Source organism: Megalops cyprinoides, chromosome 8, assembly GCF_013368585.1.
Source record: "Megalops cyprinoides isolate fMegCyp1 chromosome 8, fMegCyp1.pri, whole genome shotgun sequence".
NCBI lineage: Eukaryota > Metazoa > Chordata > Actinopteri > Elopiformes > Megalopidae > Megalops > Megalops cyprinoides.
This window is the reverse complement of record NC_050590.1, coordinates 35,003,924-35,021,620: the sequence shown is the minus strand read 5'-3', so window position 1 is coordinate 35,021,620 and position 17,697 is coordinate 35,003,924. Positions and strand designations below refer to the sequence as shown.

General features: G+C 40.9%; 1 protein-coding gene across 1 annotated transcript in view; it reads right to left on the bottom strand.

Moving 5' to 3' along the window:
• cspg4 (chondroitin sulfate proteoglycan 4) overlaps positions 1-17,253 on the bottom strand; it is a 53,964-nt gene extending 36,711 nt beyond the window's left edge. Inside the window, exon 1 of the mRNA XM_036534677.1 lies at positions 17,184-17,253. Coding sequence (XP_036390570.1) covers positions 17,184-17,253 — 70 coding nt within the window. The remainder of the gene's footprint in view (positions 1-17,183) is intronic.
• Between the last annotated feature and the right edge of the window lie 444 nt (positions 17,254-17,697).

Here is a 17,697-nt window from a genome sequence, read left to right as displayed (position 1 = left end):
ATCAATTATGATGGAAAATCTACAGTGAGCTTTAGACTGAGGGAACAGAGAACTGTTATGCAGCCTTTGAGACAAAACAGGCCTTGTTCCCACCTTTGTACTATTACTGGCATGTCCTTGGCGCAAACGTCGGGGGTGATAACATCATGTTTGATGCACTACCCTAACAATGAGGAGGAACAGAATGGATTGCCAGCTAGGCCTGTTAAACCACCAACAATCCCCCACTTAATTCTAACCTTAAAAATATGGCATGACTAACGCTGAGAAAGTCAAGGTGTGGCTGTCGTAGTACATGAAGTTGTACTAATTTTGTAGACTTACACGGCCATTAGTGATTTGCAACATGAGATGAGAATGAGGTGATTTGATTATAAAAACATTTTTTATTATAAAACCATTGACCAGAAGGATGAGCTTCCTGGCATTAATTAGTGACACCATATATAACTTTGCTCACAGCTGAATATATATCATTATAAACAATGATCCTCGTTGATTTTTAACAGCACTCAGCTCTCACTTTACTTTGATACATAAAGTTATCCTGTAATTAGGCTTTCAAGTCAGGATAGCTGGAAGTGTGTTGTTTGGCTTCTATTTCTTCTTCTTCTTCCATTCCTCTGTCATTTTAATTTTCCTCATTTTCTTCATGTACTGTCAAGGACCAGTTATCAGACATTGACTATGCATGTGTACACTGCTATAAACTGCCAGGCCCCCTGTAAACTGCTAAAGGCCCCACGTTCCTGGCTATACAGAAGGAAAATAGTTACTTTTATGTTGTGTAGCCATTACTAGCCAATCCAGGCAATGTTTTTGTTCTCATCCTTTTGGATGATCAAAAAGTCTAGGTGGCACAGATGGGGAATGCACTTTAGATTGTGCCAATCAGACTGATTTTAGTTTAGGCAGATCAAAAAGGTTTCCTTTGATCTCTGTGAGATATGGAGTTTTCTCTATAATGTACTTGTTACCTCTCAGACAAGTTATTTGAAAGCATGAAGAAGGTTCCCATTGTCACAGTGCATAGATGACATGACATTTTGTCTCAATGAAACCAGTGGACAGTACATCCAGTGGAGTCAAAGACAGGGTTCCTCACATGCAGAGTCCCTGTTATGATATGACAGACTGGATGATAACAACTTTGGTCACTAAATACTGATGAGACAACAATTGTGCTTCTTGGTCCCTGGCAAGTCAATTTTAAGATGACAGTTAATCATAAATGGGCATGCTCTCACATACCTGAGAGAGCTCATTAATATAGACAATCCAGACCCATACCCTCTCAGGCAGAAAGGCTACTGTATGTTCTCTTCCCCTGAACTTCCAAGGTCAATGCTGGTGGCAGGGTTTTTGGCTAAAGGGCACAAAACTATGTTATGGCATTCCTCATTATATGTATTAATCACAGACTTAGTTTTGTAGTCTAGAATAAAAGCTCCTTTTTAGCCTTTTTCATAGACAAACAGCCCCTCCTCCCCATAGTATGGACCATTAGTTTGGTGCATGCAGAACGATGCTGTAAAGCAAGTACATGCCCACTATCAACTGTATAGAGGCCTACATGGAGGTGGGCCTCCCTTTTCATTTTAGTTCTGCCTCCACATCTACTTCAACAGTCTGGATAGTTTTAATATGGATGTAGAGGATACAGCAGCCCCACTTTAGATTAGCACAGAACCCTCACTATACTGTATGCATAAACCACACAATATAGTATACAGTTGAAAGTAATTTTGTTCTGACTTTTGCATTGGTTTTAGTCCATTTTCTCCAGTTTATTTTCAGAATAAGTCTCCATTAAGCTGTTTAAAAAAATCTTGAGATGGTCAAGAAGGTAGTGGGCTTCTATGAAGACATAAGGACATAAAACCACTGAATTATGAGGTTTGCATACGTAGGTATGAAGCGCATGTCTATAAACACAGGTTTACATAAAATGCCGTCATTGCCAAGGCTTTGTTTAGATTGGTGTACACATCCACTCAGCTTGCTGGAGAGCCATAGCAGTTGTTTTGCAAACTCAGGGCAAATGCTACTTTCCTGTCAGCCAGTGATGCATATGTATTGGTAGAGAGAAGAGGTGACATAAATATATGGAAGAGATTATGACCATGAGTGGAGGAAGAAAAATTGAGAGGTGTAGAAATAGAAAATGAAAAATGTCTTTGACACTCTTTGCTGGAGGCCAAGCTGTCCAACATTTTGCAATAGTAAGGATTTTTTGTAAGTATCTAAAATCTGTTGTGCTTATCTTAGCATTCTTCCAGAGGACAGAAGGATATCTCAGTGCTGCTTAGTTGTAATCACATTTTGTTGCTTCCACTGAAAAATGCTACAAATTAAGTGTGTGTGTGTGATGAATTAAAATGGCAAGCACAGAAGTGTGACGTCAAAAATCAAAACAAAAACAATTGTTGTAGACATCTGTTTAGGGCTCAAAATGGACATTTTTGCAACTAATGGTATGATCATTTCAAGATATCCGTCAAATTGTGCTACCAGGCTAACAGCTTCACATGTGTAGTCAGAGCCAATTATAGTATGTGCAAACTTTCAAATAAAACTTATATGTAATATAACATTATGCTAAATTATGATTATTTAAGTTATATTTTGCTACAGAAGCTAAATTTGTTTAGTTAATAAAAATTAACTCTATATGCCAGGAGAACACTCATAAATAAATTTGGTTTCAGCAATGATAATACTTTTAGGAAAGAGCAGATACAATAATATTCTTTAAAAATAAACTACGTCTGTGTCCCACAAACAGTTGTTGACTGTTGAATAATATAGTTACAGTACTTCAGCCTCATTTCAAATCAATCAATAAACAGCAAGCAAAACATATCACCATTTCCACCAGGAGGCAGGACACATAGAGGATCAATAATGGGTATTTTTTGCAATCATGGCACACAGGGAAATTCTCCAACTAGGACATCATCATGACATCAGTGCTTCATTCAGCTGGATCAGCAAGAGGGAGTGTGTGCAGCTGGCTCTGGTCCAAAATAGCTTTATTGACTTTTATTTATTCAACCACATTCCATTAATGGATTCCTAATCAAAGACCATTTTAATTAGCAATTTGGCAGACGTGCTAATGCAGATGTTACAAGGGTGGGAGCAATAGCAGAGAAATAGTACCTAAGTATAAGCACAAAGTAGCAACTGTTTTGGCTTACCAATTATCCTTTGAGTATTAAACCTCACTTTTATGAATGCATGTGTTTTGTTCTAACCTTTAATTCAGTACAAATCCATGTATCCACGACTGTCCCTTTATTCTTTTCATTAAGCAATTTAAATCATGGATTCTTGACCAAGCTTCTCACAAGTACCATATTGCAATTTGAATATTAGGAAGGAAAAAGCTCAAATAACCTTGCTGTGCATGCTGGGGAATGAAGACAGAAAGCAGAAAATGTGAAGGGATCACCTTTCATTTTAAAAGAAAACTTATTAAGTCATAACTTCCCTGTGAATAGATAAATGGTTTAATTTGTTCAATAAAGCCATTAATGGAGACTTCCTTGTTGTTGAGAGGACTTACTGCACTTCTAAAGTAAGGAATAATATGAAAATAGTTGTTCTGGGATTCAATGCCCCTTCAAGGGAAACATATCTCCATCTCAGTACGATGCATGTTTAGCCAAAATATCTTCTTATAGGAGCAACACTATTAAGCTGTTACAAACACAACCTTTATCATCCAACATCACTATCAGACATAAATGCACACACCCATGGTGTGTACCAATAGTCCAACAGGTTTTCACAGGATGTTCTCCACTCTGTTTGTGCAATTACTGTGCTGTAATATAAATCAATCAATTCACAAATGGAACTCAATGTAGGTGAGCAATTCTGAATGCATGTCATTTATGCTCATGACTGTAGTGTTTCCTATGATACTTTTCAATCAAAAGGATGTAACTGTAACATCTGGTTAGCCACTATCTGTGGGCCATTCAGCCTAATAAGTCAGTCTGACCTTTCTTAAATGGGAAGATAATGCAGTCTGTGACACTGCACTGTTTATTAGAAAGACATTTTGTAGTCAAGATGAACATTTTCTTTGTGATTTCATTAAAATGAAAAGAACAGCATCTAATAAAACTTCTAAAATAAAAATGAATTAGGGCCCATGTAACATGAATGAAACATCTACACATGTGCCTAGACTGAATGAATGCTAAATGGTAATGAATGCACAGCCAAATGGCACACAAGGGTTACTTCAATTCAACATGGAAGATCTTTTTAGAATTTAAAATATTCACATTTTGAGAACACACTCTTATACAAATGGTCTCAAAGTTTCTTATAGCTTGGATTCAGGCACCATTTCAGAATCTTAAATACATCAAGCAGAAATGGATTTGGAGCATCTTGTTTAATCTGATTAAATCTCTCGTTCCCTCTGGTTTTGTGGCTCATTTCTGAGTTTAACATTCTACAGAGGTAAGTGTCTCAGTGGATTGAAAAAACCAAACTCTCCTTAAAGTCTCCTTATGCATGTTGAACCCTGCCAGTTCCTGCAGTCAACATCCTGCCAGTTTCCCTTTACCCTTAAATGTAATGTGCTGTTATGAATACAAATGGCTAGCATTCCAGCCATCTCTGCTGGCTTTATATGGAAGCATGGGTGCTAAACCAATTGGTACAAACCCTACTATTAACTGTGGCACTCAATCTAACCACAGTAGTGCTTTTCTCAAAATGTTGTATGGTGAATTTAAGCAAGTGCTACAAATGTCACGTTTTGACACTTGTATGTCTTCAACAAGGACAGGGGTTACTGGCATCAAGGCAAGACAGAGGGAAAGACTTGTAAAAAATCTGATTCTTAGATTTGTTACTATTTATGTCAGAATGGAATCATCCCAGAGGAGAGAGGCAAAAAGCTCCAATGGCTACTGTGAGAACCATGAACATTGTTTAAATAAGGATGCTTACAAATCGTCTTCCTGCATACCTCAGTTGGAGTTTCTTGCCCATAACTAGGCATTCTATATTTATGTGGATGAGCTGTTGCTGAGACAACACACACACACAAAGTTTGCTTGGATCCCGCCACAGCCTTTGGTGCAGAAACAGGACCGTCTACTGCCCCAGGGTTTACATTTACATTTATTCATTTAGCAGACGCTTTTATCCAAAGCGACTTACATAGGTTACAGTTCTGTACAATGTTATCCATTTATACAGCTGGATATATTTACTAAGGCAATCATGGGTTAAGTACCTTGCCCAAGGGTACAGCAGCAGTGTCCCAGCGGGGATCGAACCTGCAACCTTTCAGTTACGAGTCCTGCTCCTTAACCACTATGCCACACTGCCGCCCAAGCTTGAAAGCTTCCTGCTCAAGCTAAACAAACAGCACAAGTAATCAATTTGCGGGTCCTTTTATGTGATTAAAACATGCTGGACGTTCCAGCACAATCTGGTGTGATCAAAGGCATGTGGGCCTGTTTGTCACACTCACAGAAACATTTGAATTTACTGCAACATTAATTAGTCCTTAGCAGAAGAATGGGGTTAAAAAAGCAAACAATGAAGACTCGCTCAGGGCTGTGTAGATGGAAAAGCATTTGATTAATCAGATTGAAGTTGATGATTCACACACAAACACATACAAGCACACTTATAAGTGAATTTTTATATTGCCAGTGAAAATTAAACAGCAAGGAAGGAGTATCTTTATTCTGAAGGATTCATGACTCCAGTGATGCTGCGTGTCATTGTGTGGTGTGTGGGTCTTTTTGTGTAGTAGTGGTGGTCATAAAAACAGTGTGCTCACTATACATTTATCCTTTGTAAACACTGTAAATATTGAGCAATGTAATGAAATGTAAACCACTGAACCACTAAATCTGATAGGATACAATGGATATATTCAGTTGCATTGCTTTGCTGAATTGTCATCACTGCTTCTCAGAGTACTGCTGCATTCTGTTTTGGTCTCCTTTTTTTGGTGATATTCAGACTTTATATATGTCTCTGTGGGAGTGTTTAGCTGTAATGTCGGATCAGATGCATATTGATCAATTCAGGAACAGATTACAGTGGATCTGTCTGGATCTCTGTTGGAAAAAAAACAGGGTGATATTAAGATGTGAGAAACTAGGATGGCTAAACAGTTCAAATCACAGGAATATTGACTGGAAAAATAAGTTGCCTGCCTCTGGGCTGGTTAGATCCAGCACACATTCCAGCATTAGTGTTATTTATTACACAAAAGGATTTCTTTATCCAGGGTAAGACATATGCCTTACAGAAGAGGGTTACAACAAGTCTGTTAAAGGTGGATTTTTCAGTGCAGAGACTACTTCAGATGTTGAAGAGGCAACAGCTCTGCTGGGAATGGATATTAACAGCTCTGAGAGATTATTTTTAATCAGGGGTGTTTACTTTTGGGGTGGGAGTTTGTACAACTAGTACCCTGGCTGTATATCTCTTCAGTGTGCATGGGACTGGTTGATTTCATGCTCTAAGGATAATTGCAGGGGATTGAAATGATTGTTTTCTAGCATGGTAGATTCAGATGACAACCAAGCAGAGGACTTAAACTCAACAATATGATTCCTTTGTGCAATGATAGCAGTAAGATTAAAAAATGTATATTTGTGCCCTATCGAACAACATCAAGGCTCATGTCATAAACAATTCACGAAAGCCTTGCAGAAGCCAAAAACCACAATCCCATATATCATATAGGGTATTTTATTTCAAAATAATATCTGCTGTATATCTTTGATTGATTGCTCTTGTCTTCTCAGCATCTGTTTCATAAGAGCTGAGCATACTGGTTTTAATTGCAGCTAACTGTTATGAGTCCAATGCAGCATTAGACTAATGTCATGAATGGTTAATCCTTGCTTTAAACCCATTATCACATGCAGTGAATTTTCTGTTGTTATGGCTCACAGTGTTGAGAGACACTGAAAAAGATGTTGTCAAACACTGATTTGAAAAGGAGAATGACATTTTAAATTCAGCTGTGTAGAGAAAATGTGCTTTTAACTCTACAAATTCTCTGCTTTCAAATGATTAAATGTGATATATAATAGTTATCCACTTTGTTTGTTTATGTTGGTAGTTTTGATAAGAGTAGGAGTAATCAGCCATTGGTGTTCAGGATAATCTGTTTCGAATAAACTGTAATTAGTAATCTTTCAAAATACAACAATACATAATGACCTAAACAGTCATCAAGAAACATGCAATTTATGTATCGATATGAAGTGGATGCTGTACTAAACTTAATTTCATTGATGATCGACCCTTGAAGACAGAACCATTTAAAACTAAACCTGTTCATGAGTAGGAACTGCTATGTTTCCCCTTCTGCTTAGAACATAGAGAAAAATAGGCACACCAATAGTTGAAAGGGAATAGTTAAAAGGTAGCAGTTTGTGTTTGCCCTTTGAAGTTATGACAAGCTCTTCTGTCAAGAGTCATCAGTTTACCACAAGATATACACCTACCGACAGCTATACTCTGGAGACTGTTTATGTCAAAGTGCATTTGGCCAGTTTTGGAGTTTTTTCAGCTAGTTAACTGTAAAATCAAAAGGCCAGAAACAGGTGAAGGTGGCTTTAGCAAACATGCAGCAACTTTTTAAGTGCTGTGAAACTCTGCTGATACCCCTTCAGAAACTATCAATCTGACTTAATGACAGGCGGGATCACAGTTTTCCCCTCCAACCGCAATCCGACACCACCCCTCTGGTAAGTGCTGTTTAAACTGTGCTGTCTGAGAGGGGGCGGACTGCACCACAGCCACACTCTCGCATTTAATCGCGGGTTTGAAGCCTCCCTGGAGGCAAGGCTACTTCCACGTCTTCAAACACACCCCCCACCATCAACATGCCATGGCTGCCGACCCCCCACGTTGCCGTTGGGATAAATGACCAGACGGCTCTTCTGTGTTGTCGTTCTGGCCACGTTTGGCACCACGTGCAAGCCACCACTGCTGTGTCTAAAATGCGCAGCTGGTCATCTGTAAAGGTGACACAAGTTCCTTAAAATGATCGTCCCACTTCAAAGACATGCAAAGAGGCAGCATCTATCCATGCCTTTCAACAAGAGGAAGAGCATGTATTTATGACCTTTTTTGTGGTACAGAACATACAACAAATGCCAGACAGAGTTATGCCTCTCCAAATTCCTTGGCCCCCTACTCTAATTGCAAAATGCTCATTTTGCATAATTAAATTGATAGTGGAGTCAATTAAGCAGGATGCGGTTAAGACAAACAGAGAGAATCTGACTCCTACCCCAGAACCAAAGAGACTTTGATGAGGCCTAGACAAACAACCATCCCTGTGTTTTCTGCTCTCCAAGGCAATACACACAGGATGGAGCTGGTACCACGTCTTTGTGAAGAAGCATCGTGGCAGACACCATGTGCCAGGCTTTGAGGTGGTTTCCCAGCAATGGGGCGACAGTTCTTTTTTTACATTTATGGAGTAGAGGGCAAACCCAGCCCCAGACAGGAGGGGCCATAGGGCCAGATTTGTCAGGCCGTGGGGGAAAATGGGAATTTAAATAGAAATCGGGCCCACAAAAAAGGAAAAAAAAGAAACTCATTTTTTTTCTGCATGCTGCTGTTAAAGGAGCCTTTGTCCCGGCAACATTTGGTGCTCTCTTTAGGCCAAACAATGTTCTGCTCTGCCAAGCCGGCAATGAGCGCAGCTGGAAAGAACGAGTCGACCGCTAGAAAAAGCAAATGCGGCGGTGGAAAAAGAGGAGGACCCTTTTTTTTTTATAAATGAAATTAGATGTAGTGGGTGAGAGATCTTTCCAGAAGCCAGCTCACTGGATTTCTCCAGTCTGTTTTGGCTCGCTATCAGGGGCGTTGGTCTTGTCTTTGGAGCCTGGAGCTTCACTGAGCTACCCATTGCTGCCGCATTACTTTGTACAAGTTTAATTTATTGCGTTTATTTTTAACGGTATAAGTCATCTGAGACAGAAAGTTACAGAGCCATCAGCAGCTATTTCCAATGAAGACCTCAGCTTAGACATACACATCCTCTGGGACAAGCCTTGCCCGGGATCCTAGAAGTTCCTTTAAGATGCCAGTAAGATTTTAAATAGAGACAAGTTTGATCAATCAAAATTTTGATTAAAAAAATTAAAGGTTGAGGAAAGATCCTGCAATTTTGCAGGTGATATTTTGTGTTAAAGATCTTTTAAGATCAATTAAGATCATTTAAGACACTGACAAGGTCTTGTCACAAGACATCTATCAGGCCTGTAAATGAATACTATTAGATGCTCATATAACTAAACAATTTCGTCCAACGTATTTAAAGAGGATGCACTGAAATATCACTTTCCTTTCACCTTAGCAGTCAGAAGACCTGAAATATGTTGGGAATTTGTAACATGACTTCCTATCTGGTATGGTGCATAACGGAGCCAGGTCCTGTTGTTTTTCTCTCACTGACAGCTGTGGTTGGGGAAACCAGTCAGCCACATTCCAAAGCACCATATAACGCCTTAGTAGGGCAGTCTTCAACTGAAGACCATTTGTGCGGGGGGGGGGAATTGGGTCATCCAGACAGCAGTGAACCACCAAAAGTAAGAGTAAGATGTTAATGGATCTGATACTCCTCGTAAGTGTATTGTGATTAGACTAAAGATGGCGGACTCAAACACATTACTCTCACTGGAACATGGAGTTTCCATGCATTGCATTTGCAAAACATATAACATCATTGCAGTTATGTCATGCTAGAAGAACATTTTGAACATTTCATTAATTCTAGACTTTCTTAAAATTTCATATTAGTTATTTGTGAAAATAAGACTAAATAAGTGTAATAATTCTTAAATTTCCAATTAAGCCTAAAAAGCACTGGTGATCAGAGTGCTTTTTGGGCCATTACATGCTTTATATGCAAGGCTTTCGGGTGTCATTTTAAAATGCCTAGTATGAAAAATGACATACAGATTTATTTCTGTAACCTGACACACCTGGCTGTCATTTGGTAAACCACTGTTCTAATATAAACATTCACTCAGGTGTGACCCCATGACCTCAATCTCTTTGGAAAACATTTCTGTTGTTGCTTGGCTGTGTTTTGCAATCACAATTGTTTGGTTAACCTGTATAATTGAAGAGGAACACATGCAGATCATTGTTGGCAGTTATCATCAACAGCCTCAGCTGTTTGGGCAGAATTATGGAACCAGACACATCACAAAAAACCCAGTTTCATATATCTTTTAGGTAACTGCCCAGAGAAACTAATTATTGCATGTTTGTAAAATCCATGTTTAATACTACATACTCCAAAGTTGCCTAGCTCCTACAAGTGTAGGTCTAGCTTGGCTCAATTGTAACACTCATAGTTAATATTGCTGATAGAGTACATTTGCTTGTGTCATATAGGTACAATGGTTCTGGAGCATTTAATGTATGTTGCTATTATGACCTTGTAAGTTGCATCAAGTCCCCCTGTGCTTGAAACAGTGATGTAGTACTTGAGTCCAGGACTCGGACTCGAGTCCGACTCGAGCCCTAATTTTAAGGACTTGTGATTTGACTCGGACTTGAGTACCGTTGACTTGGACTTGAACTCGGACTCGTGCATTAACTGCATTCGGACTCGTAAATCATAAATGAGTCCTCAGATTTTTATTTTATTTTTATTTTATGTAATATGCCATAATAATTTGGCATAAGATAATATCTACATTAAGTTCAACATTAATGTAGGTTAATGTAAATTGTATTGATTTCACTGTAAGTTGCTTTGGACAAAAAACTGCTAAAAACTAGGATATAAACATGTTATCGAGGTTGCTAATTTAGCTATCAGGTAACCAGAGAAGAAGTGCTATGCAAAGGCTAGCGCTAAATTTGTTTGACATGCTTATGTTTTTGAAATACATTGGTTACAATAAAGCACATTAGAGTGTTGTGATTGTGAGAGTGTTATGCTTTTGAAATGTAACAAGAACATGTATGCTTCGAGATGCATAAAATGGGTTTTAAAGACTGCATGTGTTTAAAAAGCTGACAGCTATGTCATTTGGATTGGACTTGACTTGGACTTGACTCGGATCAATAGTGGACTCAACTTGGACTCGACTCAGATTTTTCTTTAATGACTTGGACTTGGCTCGGACTCGAACACTGGGGACTCGAGACTGGACTCGGACTTGACGTTTGGTGACTCGACTACAACACTGGCTTGAAAGCTTCTTACTATACTGTATGGTGCAAAATAAAATGGGTGAGCATAAACACAGATGAAAGCGGGGTAGTTTTCTGTGAACTAGAGGGATGAAGAGCCCCTTCCTGTTGTGTTTAGGACCCAGACAATCACTGACTCATTTGCATGTCTTTTAGTTGAAGTGTCCAGTCTCTGCTCTGCTCTGAGATTTACAGCCAACATGTTTTTCCACAGGCTTTAAGGGGGGGGGGGGGGCTGTCTGTGTACTATTGATGCCTGGGTTTGACCAGGGTGCTAAATCTCTGCTCAGCTGGAAAAGACTCAAAAGCTAAAACCTTCCACAGGGCAGTCCTGAAATGCCACAGGCCACATATTGTTAAACAATCAAAACAGTATGAGAGCAGTTTAAAGGGTTTCATGAATTCATGCAGCTCAACAGCTTTGTAAGAGCCTTTGATTTAGTGCATGCTTAAGACTGTATGTTGAACTAAAATGTTTCCCTGATGTTCACTTTCAAATACTTACTAAATTGATGATAATGTCCCTTGTTTAGGATAAAGTTGAGTCTGAGTACTGAAATGGCATTTTATATAAACAACAGAGTGTGATCTACTGAAAGCATGTGAATAGTGCAGATATATGAGAAGAAAATTACATACATTCCATTTTATCTGCGTCACACCAAAGAGTCTCCAAACACGTCCCAAAATTTCACTAAATCTATTGCAAGTGGTTTTCAGAGCAACAAAAAAGGTTCCAAGAGTCTGAAAAGCTGCCAGTTATACTGTTAAAAAGGAGAGGATTCAGAGCCACCTGACTGTGTCAGTTTATTTTCTGGAGTGGGTGTTGAATGTTTGACAAAAAGGCTAATGACCAGCAGTGCAAATCAGGTCAGTTCTTTAGTTGCAGTTTAGCTCTCGCTTGGGCTGTTCAGTGATGTAAGCACAACCCCAGATGGGTGTTGCTGTGCACAATCTGCTACTGTGGGGTCAGCCTGCCCTCTGACATCCTGGGAATGAAAGCGCTGGGGTGCGCTTCCTCTGGCTATTTAAAGCCTTCATGATTTGGGGATGACGACATGACTCTGCCTGCCAACAATACAGTCTGTGTGAACCCCCCTTTGAGAAGTACCCCCACCCCCTACCCCCTTTGACTGGTTCCACTCCCTGCACCCCTTGCTGCTATATTTACCCATACAAATCTATTTGAGTCTGTCTTCTGCCAGAGCCTGGGCCTTTCTAAGCCTCCTACACTCCCATGCAAATTACCCAGAACCCCTTTGACTTGATGAAGGATTTGGGGGGGGGGGGGGGGGCTTGGGGGACGACAAAAAAGTTAGTTCAACCACTTACTCGTATCTTGCACTTCCTGATTAGCAAATCTATCCGGTGCAAAACAGCACAAAAGGAATGAGTCACCCACGTGGTGTTCACATTCAGATTGCCTCTGGGACAAAATAGTTTGACAAAAAGCATAGACCATAGAGACTTGCAAACATGTGCTCCCTTGGTCCAGGTTTACTGTTGCTGACAAGTGCATGTGGAGGCTCATTTCCAGCCTGTGTTGACTTTGGTAAAGGGGAATAGAACTCTTAGGTGGTCTGCCTCCACAGAGGGGAAAATATTCCACAATGAGAAGATTTGTATGATGTCCCACAAACCTCTTCTGCTGCCAGATGACTCACAGCTTTCAAATTATGATTGTGGCACTTGGTACTGCAACGGTGAACATTGTGGCTTGTCATAACTCTGAAGTTATTACAGTAAGAAATATTGGGGAAAAAGATGAACCACAACAAAGGTGAAAAACCCAGCAGTAGCCAGTTAATAATGTTGCATTGGTGTTGATTGAACATTATGCAATAGCTGGGTCACGTATCTAAGGGTCTCTGGAAATGGATTTTAAGTTCACTGAAGCTACCTGGTTACATGAAAGTGCACTACTCTCATCTAAGATTCCAGATTTGGGTATGTGTGATCTTATAATCCATGCGAATGAGCATGTTGATCTTTTTAGCTACTCAAAGTGTGGTTGCTAGGCTCATCCTCTTTGGTGACCGAATATAAAAAAAACAACATGGTACATAAAATGTCTTTCCATACATAGACATTGTCTTTCCATATTCTGAGATTCTTTTACACACAAAACCATTTATCTAAAAAGTACTGTGCATTCACAAACTGCTTATTGCATGACAGAAGAACATCCCTTCCCATCCTTTTGTGCTTTCTCACAAAAATGCTGTAAACTCCAATTAAAATACTGCTGTTCAAACCACATTAAAAGACCAGAGAGAGACGCTCTCAGATTCTCCAAATGCTTTCAGCAATAGTCACTGCAACAGCAATTAGATGTAAAAACACAAGAAGCTGTTTTCTCACTTTGTCAACATAATCTGGCTAGTGGATACCAAAGAAATTATTCATGGACCATTAACATAGTGGAGCACTGCTAATTTGTACCAAAAGGGTAATGTGAAGATTCTCTTTGGAGGGTAGGTGAGTGAACTTGACAAACTATTATTCTTGTTCTCATTGTGTATGGGATCATTTCAGGCTGTGCATGAAGGCATTTCAGTCCTTGACACCCTGCAGCGCTGACCCTCTGAGCAGTGAGTTCATGGAATTTGAAATGGATTGTGCACACGTTTTAACACAGCACAATCCTCAGGGCAGGGCAGAATCACCATTACAATCACAAGAGATGTGGTGCTCTCATCTGAATTTAAACTCTACCAATCCTACCAACCTGTATCTGAGAGAGAAACAGAGAAACAGGCTCCTCTGAGGTGTCAGATTCACAAGATGACTCACATGAATGTCCTTATACTTGTTTCCTGTCTGAGATGAGGCCCACAGCAGCGAGTTGGAAAACTCCCACTTGGTTGGGCCTGCCCTAGAGGCTCACAGCTTGTGACTAGCTCAGCACCAGAGACTCTTATAGGAAGTTTCCAGAATTCTGGGGGGACTCTATGCAGTCACGTAGGTTGGGGGGAATGCAGACACCAGCCATGACCCATAAGTATGAGGCATTGTAGGAAAGATTAGGCAGGTTCACATCAATGCCTGCCAAGAGGCTGGCTGAATCTGTAAGCCAGTGGCATTGCAGATGCTTTGGACCCTGCCAATGAAGCACTTTATTATGTTGCGGGACAGAATATTGACTGCTGTCATCTCATGAGACCATCCATTGAACAGAAGAAGTTAGAAACCTCTACCTGTTCACCTCGGGTCACAGTCATTCAAGGTCATGAATATCAAAGACCAGCTTAAACTCACCACCTCAGAAACAAATGCAGAATGAGGGGAAAGAGACTCATTCCTCATTAGAGTGGAAAATGGATTGAAAATTGATTACTCTGTTTTGCTGTTGAATATTACAAGGTAATAATTCCCATATGCTTACCAAGCATATGTGTTCCCCCTGAAACAGCACTGTTTCAGCAGGAACACATACTTGCAGTATCAGTTTCATCCAGCAGGGGACATAGAACCTCCCATTAGATAGCTATATAAAGGGCAAAGGCTATGGCAACAGTGAATAGCAATGAAGGTGACTTTACATACACTCAAGGTAAGAGAACACCAGCTTCACTCTATGCCAACGTGGTCTGTGAGATGAATGATTTATAAGGCTGGGAGTCTGCAGCCACACACAGGCATGCAGCATCTTTGCTGTCATAAGACAGCATCATTTAGCATGAGCTACTGGTGAGTCAATGGAGCTACTGGTTAAGCATGGAGACACCCGCTGCAAAAACCTGCTATTTGTTTACCCTGTTGCTGTGGCGACACAAAGCACCAAGTGAGGATGACAACTAGGTCTCTTACTCTGTCTTCAGATACATGTCCAACCAGAAGCACTGTGAATCAAATCGAAGGAGCTCTGTGGGACAAGTGATTCCCTAAAGCAACTGTAGACTGTATTACATGCCATTGCAGGCTAGTGAAATAACTGTGGATGAGATTGTACTGGTAAATAACCACCCCTGACATGCTGGACTTCACTGGGATACTGTGCCACAGTTGTTTGACAGAACCACTCATTTAGAAGTGTTTACTTATGCACACATGACTAAAGGTTTGCCTCTACTGGAGCAGGCTTACTCACTTGGCACAGAGAATCGACTAGACCTGTGGACTCACATTCTGAATGAATAAATGGCTTTTTAATGAAGGTTCTGCTAAGTGGACTGCTACGTGGCAGAGCTCTTTAACGTGGTTAAAGAGCTTGTACATTGGAAGGACTGCAGGTTCAAATCCAGGGCGGGGAACTGCCTTTGTACCTTTAAGCAAGGTGCTTGACCTCAATTGCTTTGCAATTTACTTAATGCAATGTGCCACGTGAAAAGCTGGATATCCGCTATGCAAACAGACAATGATGAAAAGTAAAATGTTTTCCCTGCTTTAACCAGAGGTCCAAGGGAGGGAGGTCTGGTGCATTCTGGACAGTTTAGGAAGTCTTATCCATACTGGCAGTTTTGCCCTCTCCATGTAGAAGGATAGGAGACTTGGGCACAGAGTCTCAGCCAGTTATAAGGCGCTCACCACCCTAAAGCCAGCAGTACAAAACTTTGTAACCTGAACAAGGCTGCAGGTTCCAGGTGGGGAACTACTCCTGAGCCCTAGAGCAAAAGGCAATTGTCCCACAAAACATAATGCTTTATTAATGAAAAAAAGGAAATATATTATATTCTGTCATGGTTTGGTGGTGCATTGGACCTTGTGGACAGAATGACACCTGAAGAGTTTCTGAATTTCATAAAATGCAGTACTATACTATAATACACAGATTCACAATTTCTAAGGAGGATGAATAACCTGGGTCCTCTGCATTTGAATCTTTGATTATGATTAATAATGAAAATGTTTCCTCATGTTACACTGCACATCATAATTGTACTGACTTGACTATGCAGCCAGGGTCAGTCTCTTATGTTGCCATACAAAACTCCTCTTGTAACAGCACATTAAAGTGGCCCAGAAGCAGTATTACAGCAAGGCATAAGCTCCACTCTCACTGCTTAATTCACAGGGATAAGAGACTTTTAGCACCTGTCTGAAGTTAATTAGGGAACCGCTCTTGATGTGATTTCTTTTTTGTCTGAGATCAGAGGCCCTTGACAGATCATCTGCACAGTGGCAAAAAATTTGCAAAATTTCCCAAAATGACACTCTCAAGGTAGCCCAGCAAAACCTGACATAAAAGACATTCTGTAATTACTCCCTTTTTCTCTCCTCTTTCTCTGGGGGAAAATGGATCACCTGCTTCCAATTTTCCACTCAGCAACGCAAGAGCTGTTCTGTCATACCCCTGATATGCTTTGAGGCTCCCACATATAAGTGCCATTATTGGGTCTGCATCCGAATCACCCACCTGGTCGTGTTCATACATGTGGGATAGTGAGGTGTCTGGGGAACACCATCCACCACCCTACCCGTAACATCACCTGACCCCACCTGAAACACAACTTACCTTGGAGGGGGTCCAGGATGCAGGATCCCTGGGCCATCTCGTTTCACCACTTAAAACCTAATGCGTTGTGCTGATCGCTGCTGAGCTTGTGGCTTTGCACAAAAGCAACATTGCACTTGGCTGTTGCTTTTGCTGGCATTCATGGCCGGCACTTGTTTCCCTGATGCATCCCATCCGAGCAGGGGAAGGGGGCTGTGTGGTGTGCTGTTCTGAGTCTTGTGCCATTGGAGCTTGAATGCAGATGGCAAGGACCTAGGCTGGACTTCACGCATGAAGATTGCCACGGTGTATTTGAACTTGTGTGCTTCGCAAAGATTCTGTTTTACGGGTTTACAAGTTGAAGCCGACGCAGGCATGAATGACGCAAATGGATCCTGTTAAGCAGATCTCTAGAGATATAAATGACCCTGTGTGTGCGACTGCACAGCTGTGAAACCCCCCCAACACCCCCAACACACACAGAGAGGGGTGCATGTTTTCTTCTGAAAAGTTTTAGTTCACTTACCTCCGTGACTGAGCCAGGGTAGGGTCAACAGAGGTACCAGGGCAAACGCAACAGAAAGCAGGGACCTCATGCTTGCAGGTTAGTCCAGCTATCACTCTCCATTCAAAGCACTGCCCTCTGGTCTGGATCTGAAAGGCACTACAGCTGGTTCTCATGAAAGAGGCTGGATAAGGAAGCCAAAAAGAGAGACGCCCCATTCCCACTCTCCGCCCCCCCCCCCCCCCCCCAAAAACCCTCCCCTTGCATGCTTCAAACACCGAGACACCCGCCGTGGAAAAAAGGAAGCAGGGACAACCCTCTCCCTCTCTCTCTTTCTCTACCTCTTTCCCTCCCTCCCTCTTTCCCTTTCTCTCAAATTACAGAGTCTGGATGCTCAAACTTTGAAGGGCTCTTTTTGTTTCTCTCACAGTAATGAGAGTGCCCTCTAAAGGACTGCAGGCTCAAATCTGAGAATGACAATCAGCCACTTTTAATTAATATGGAATTTCTACCCATTGTTTTGTTCCCTACATTT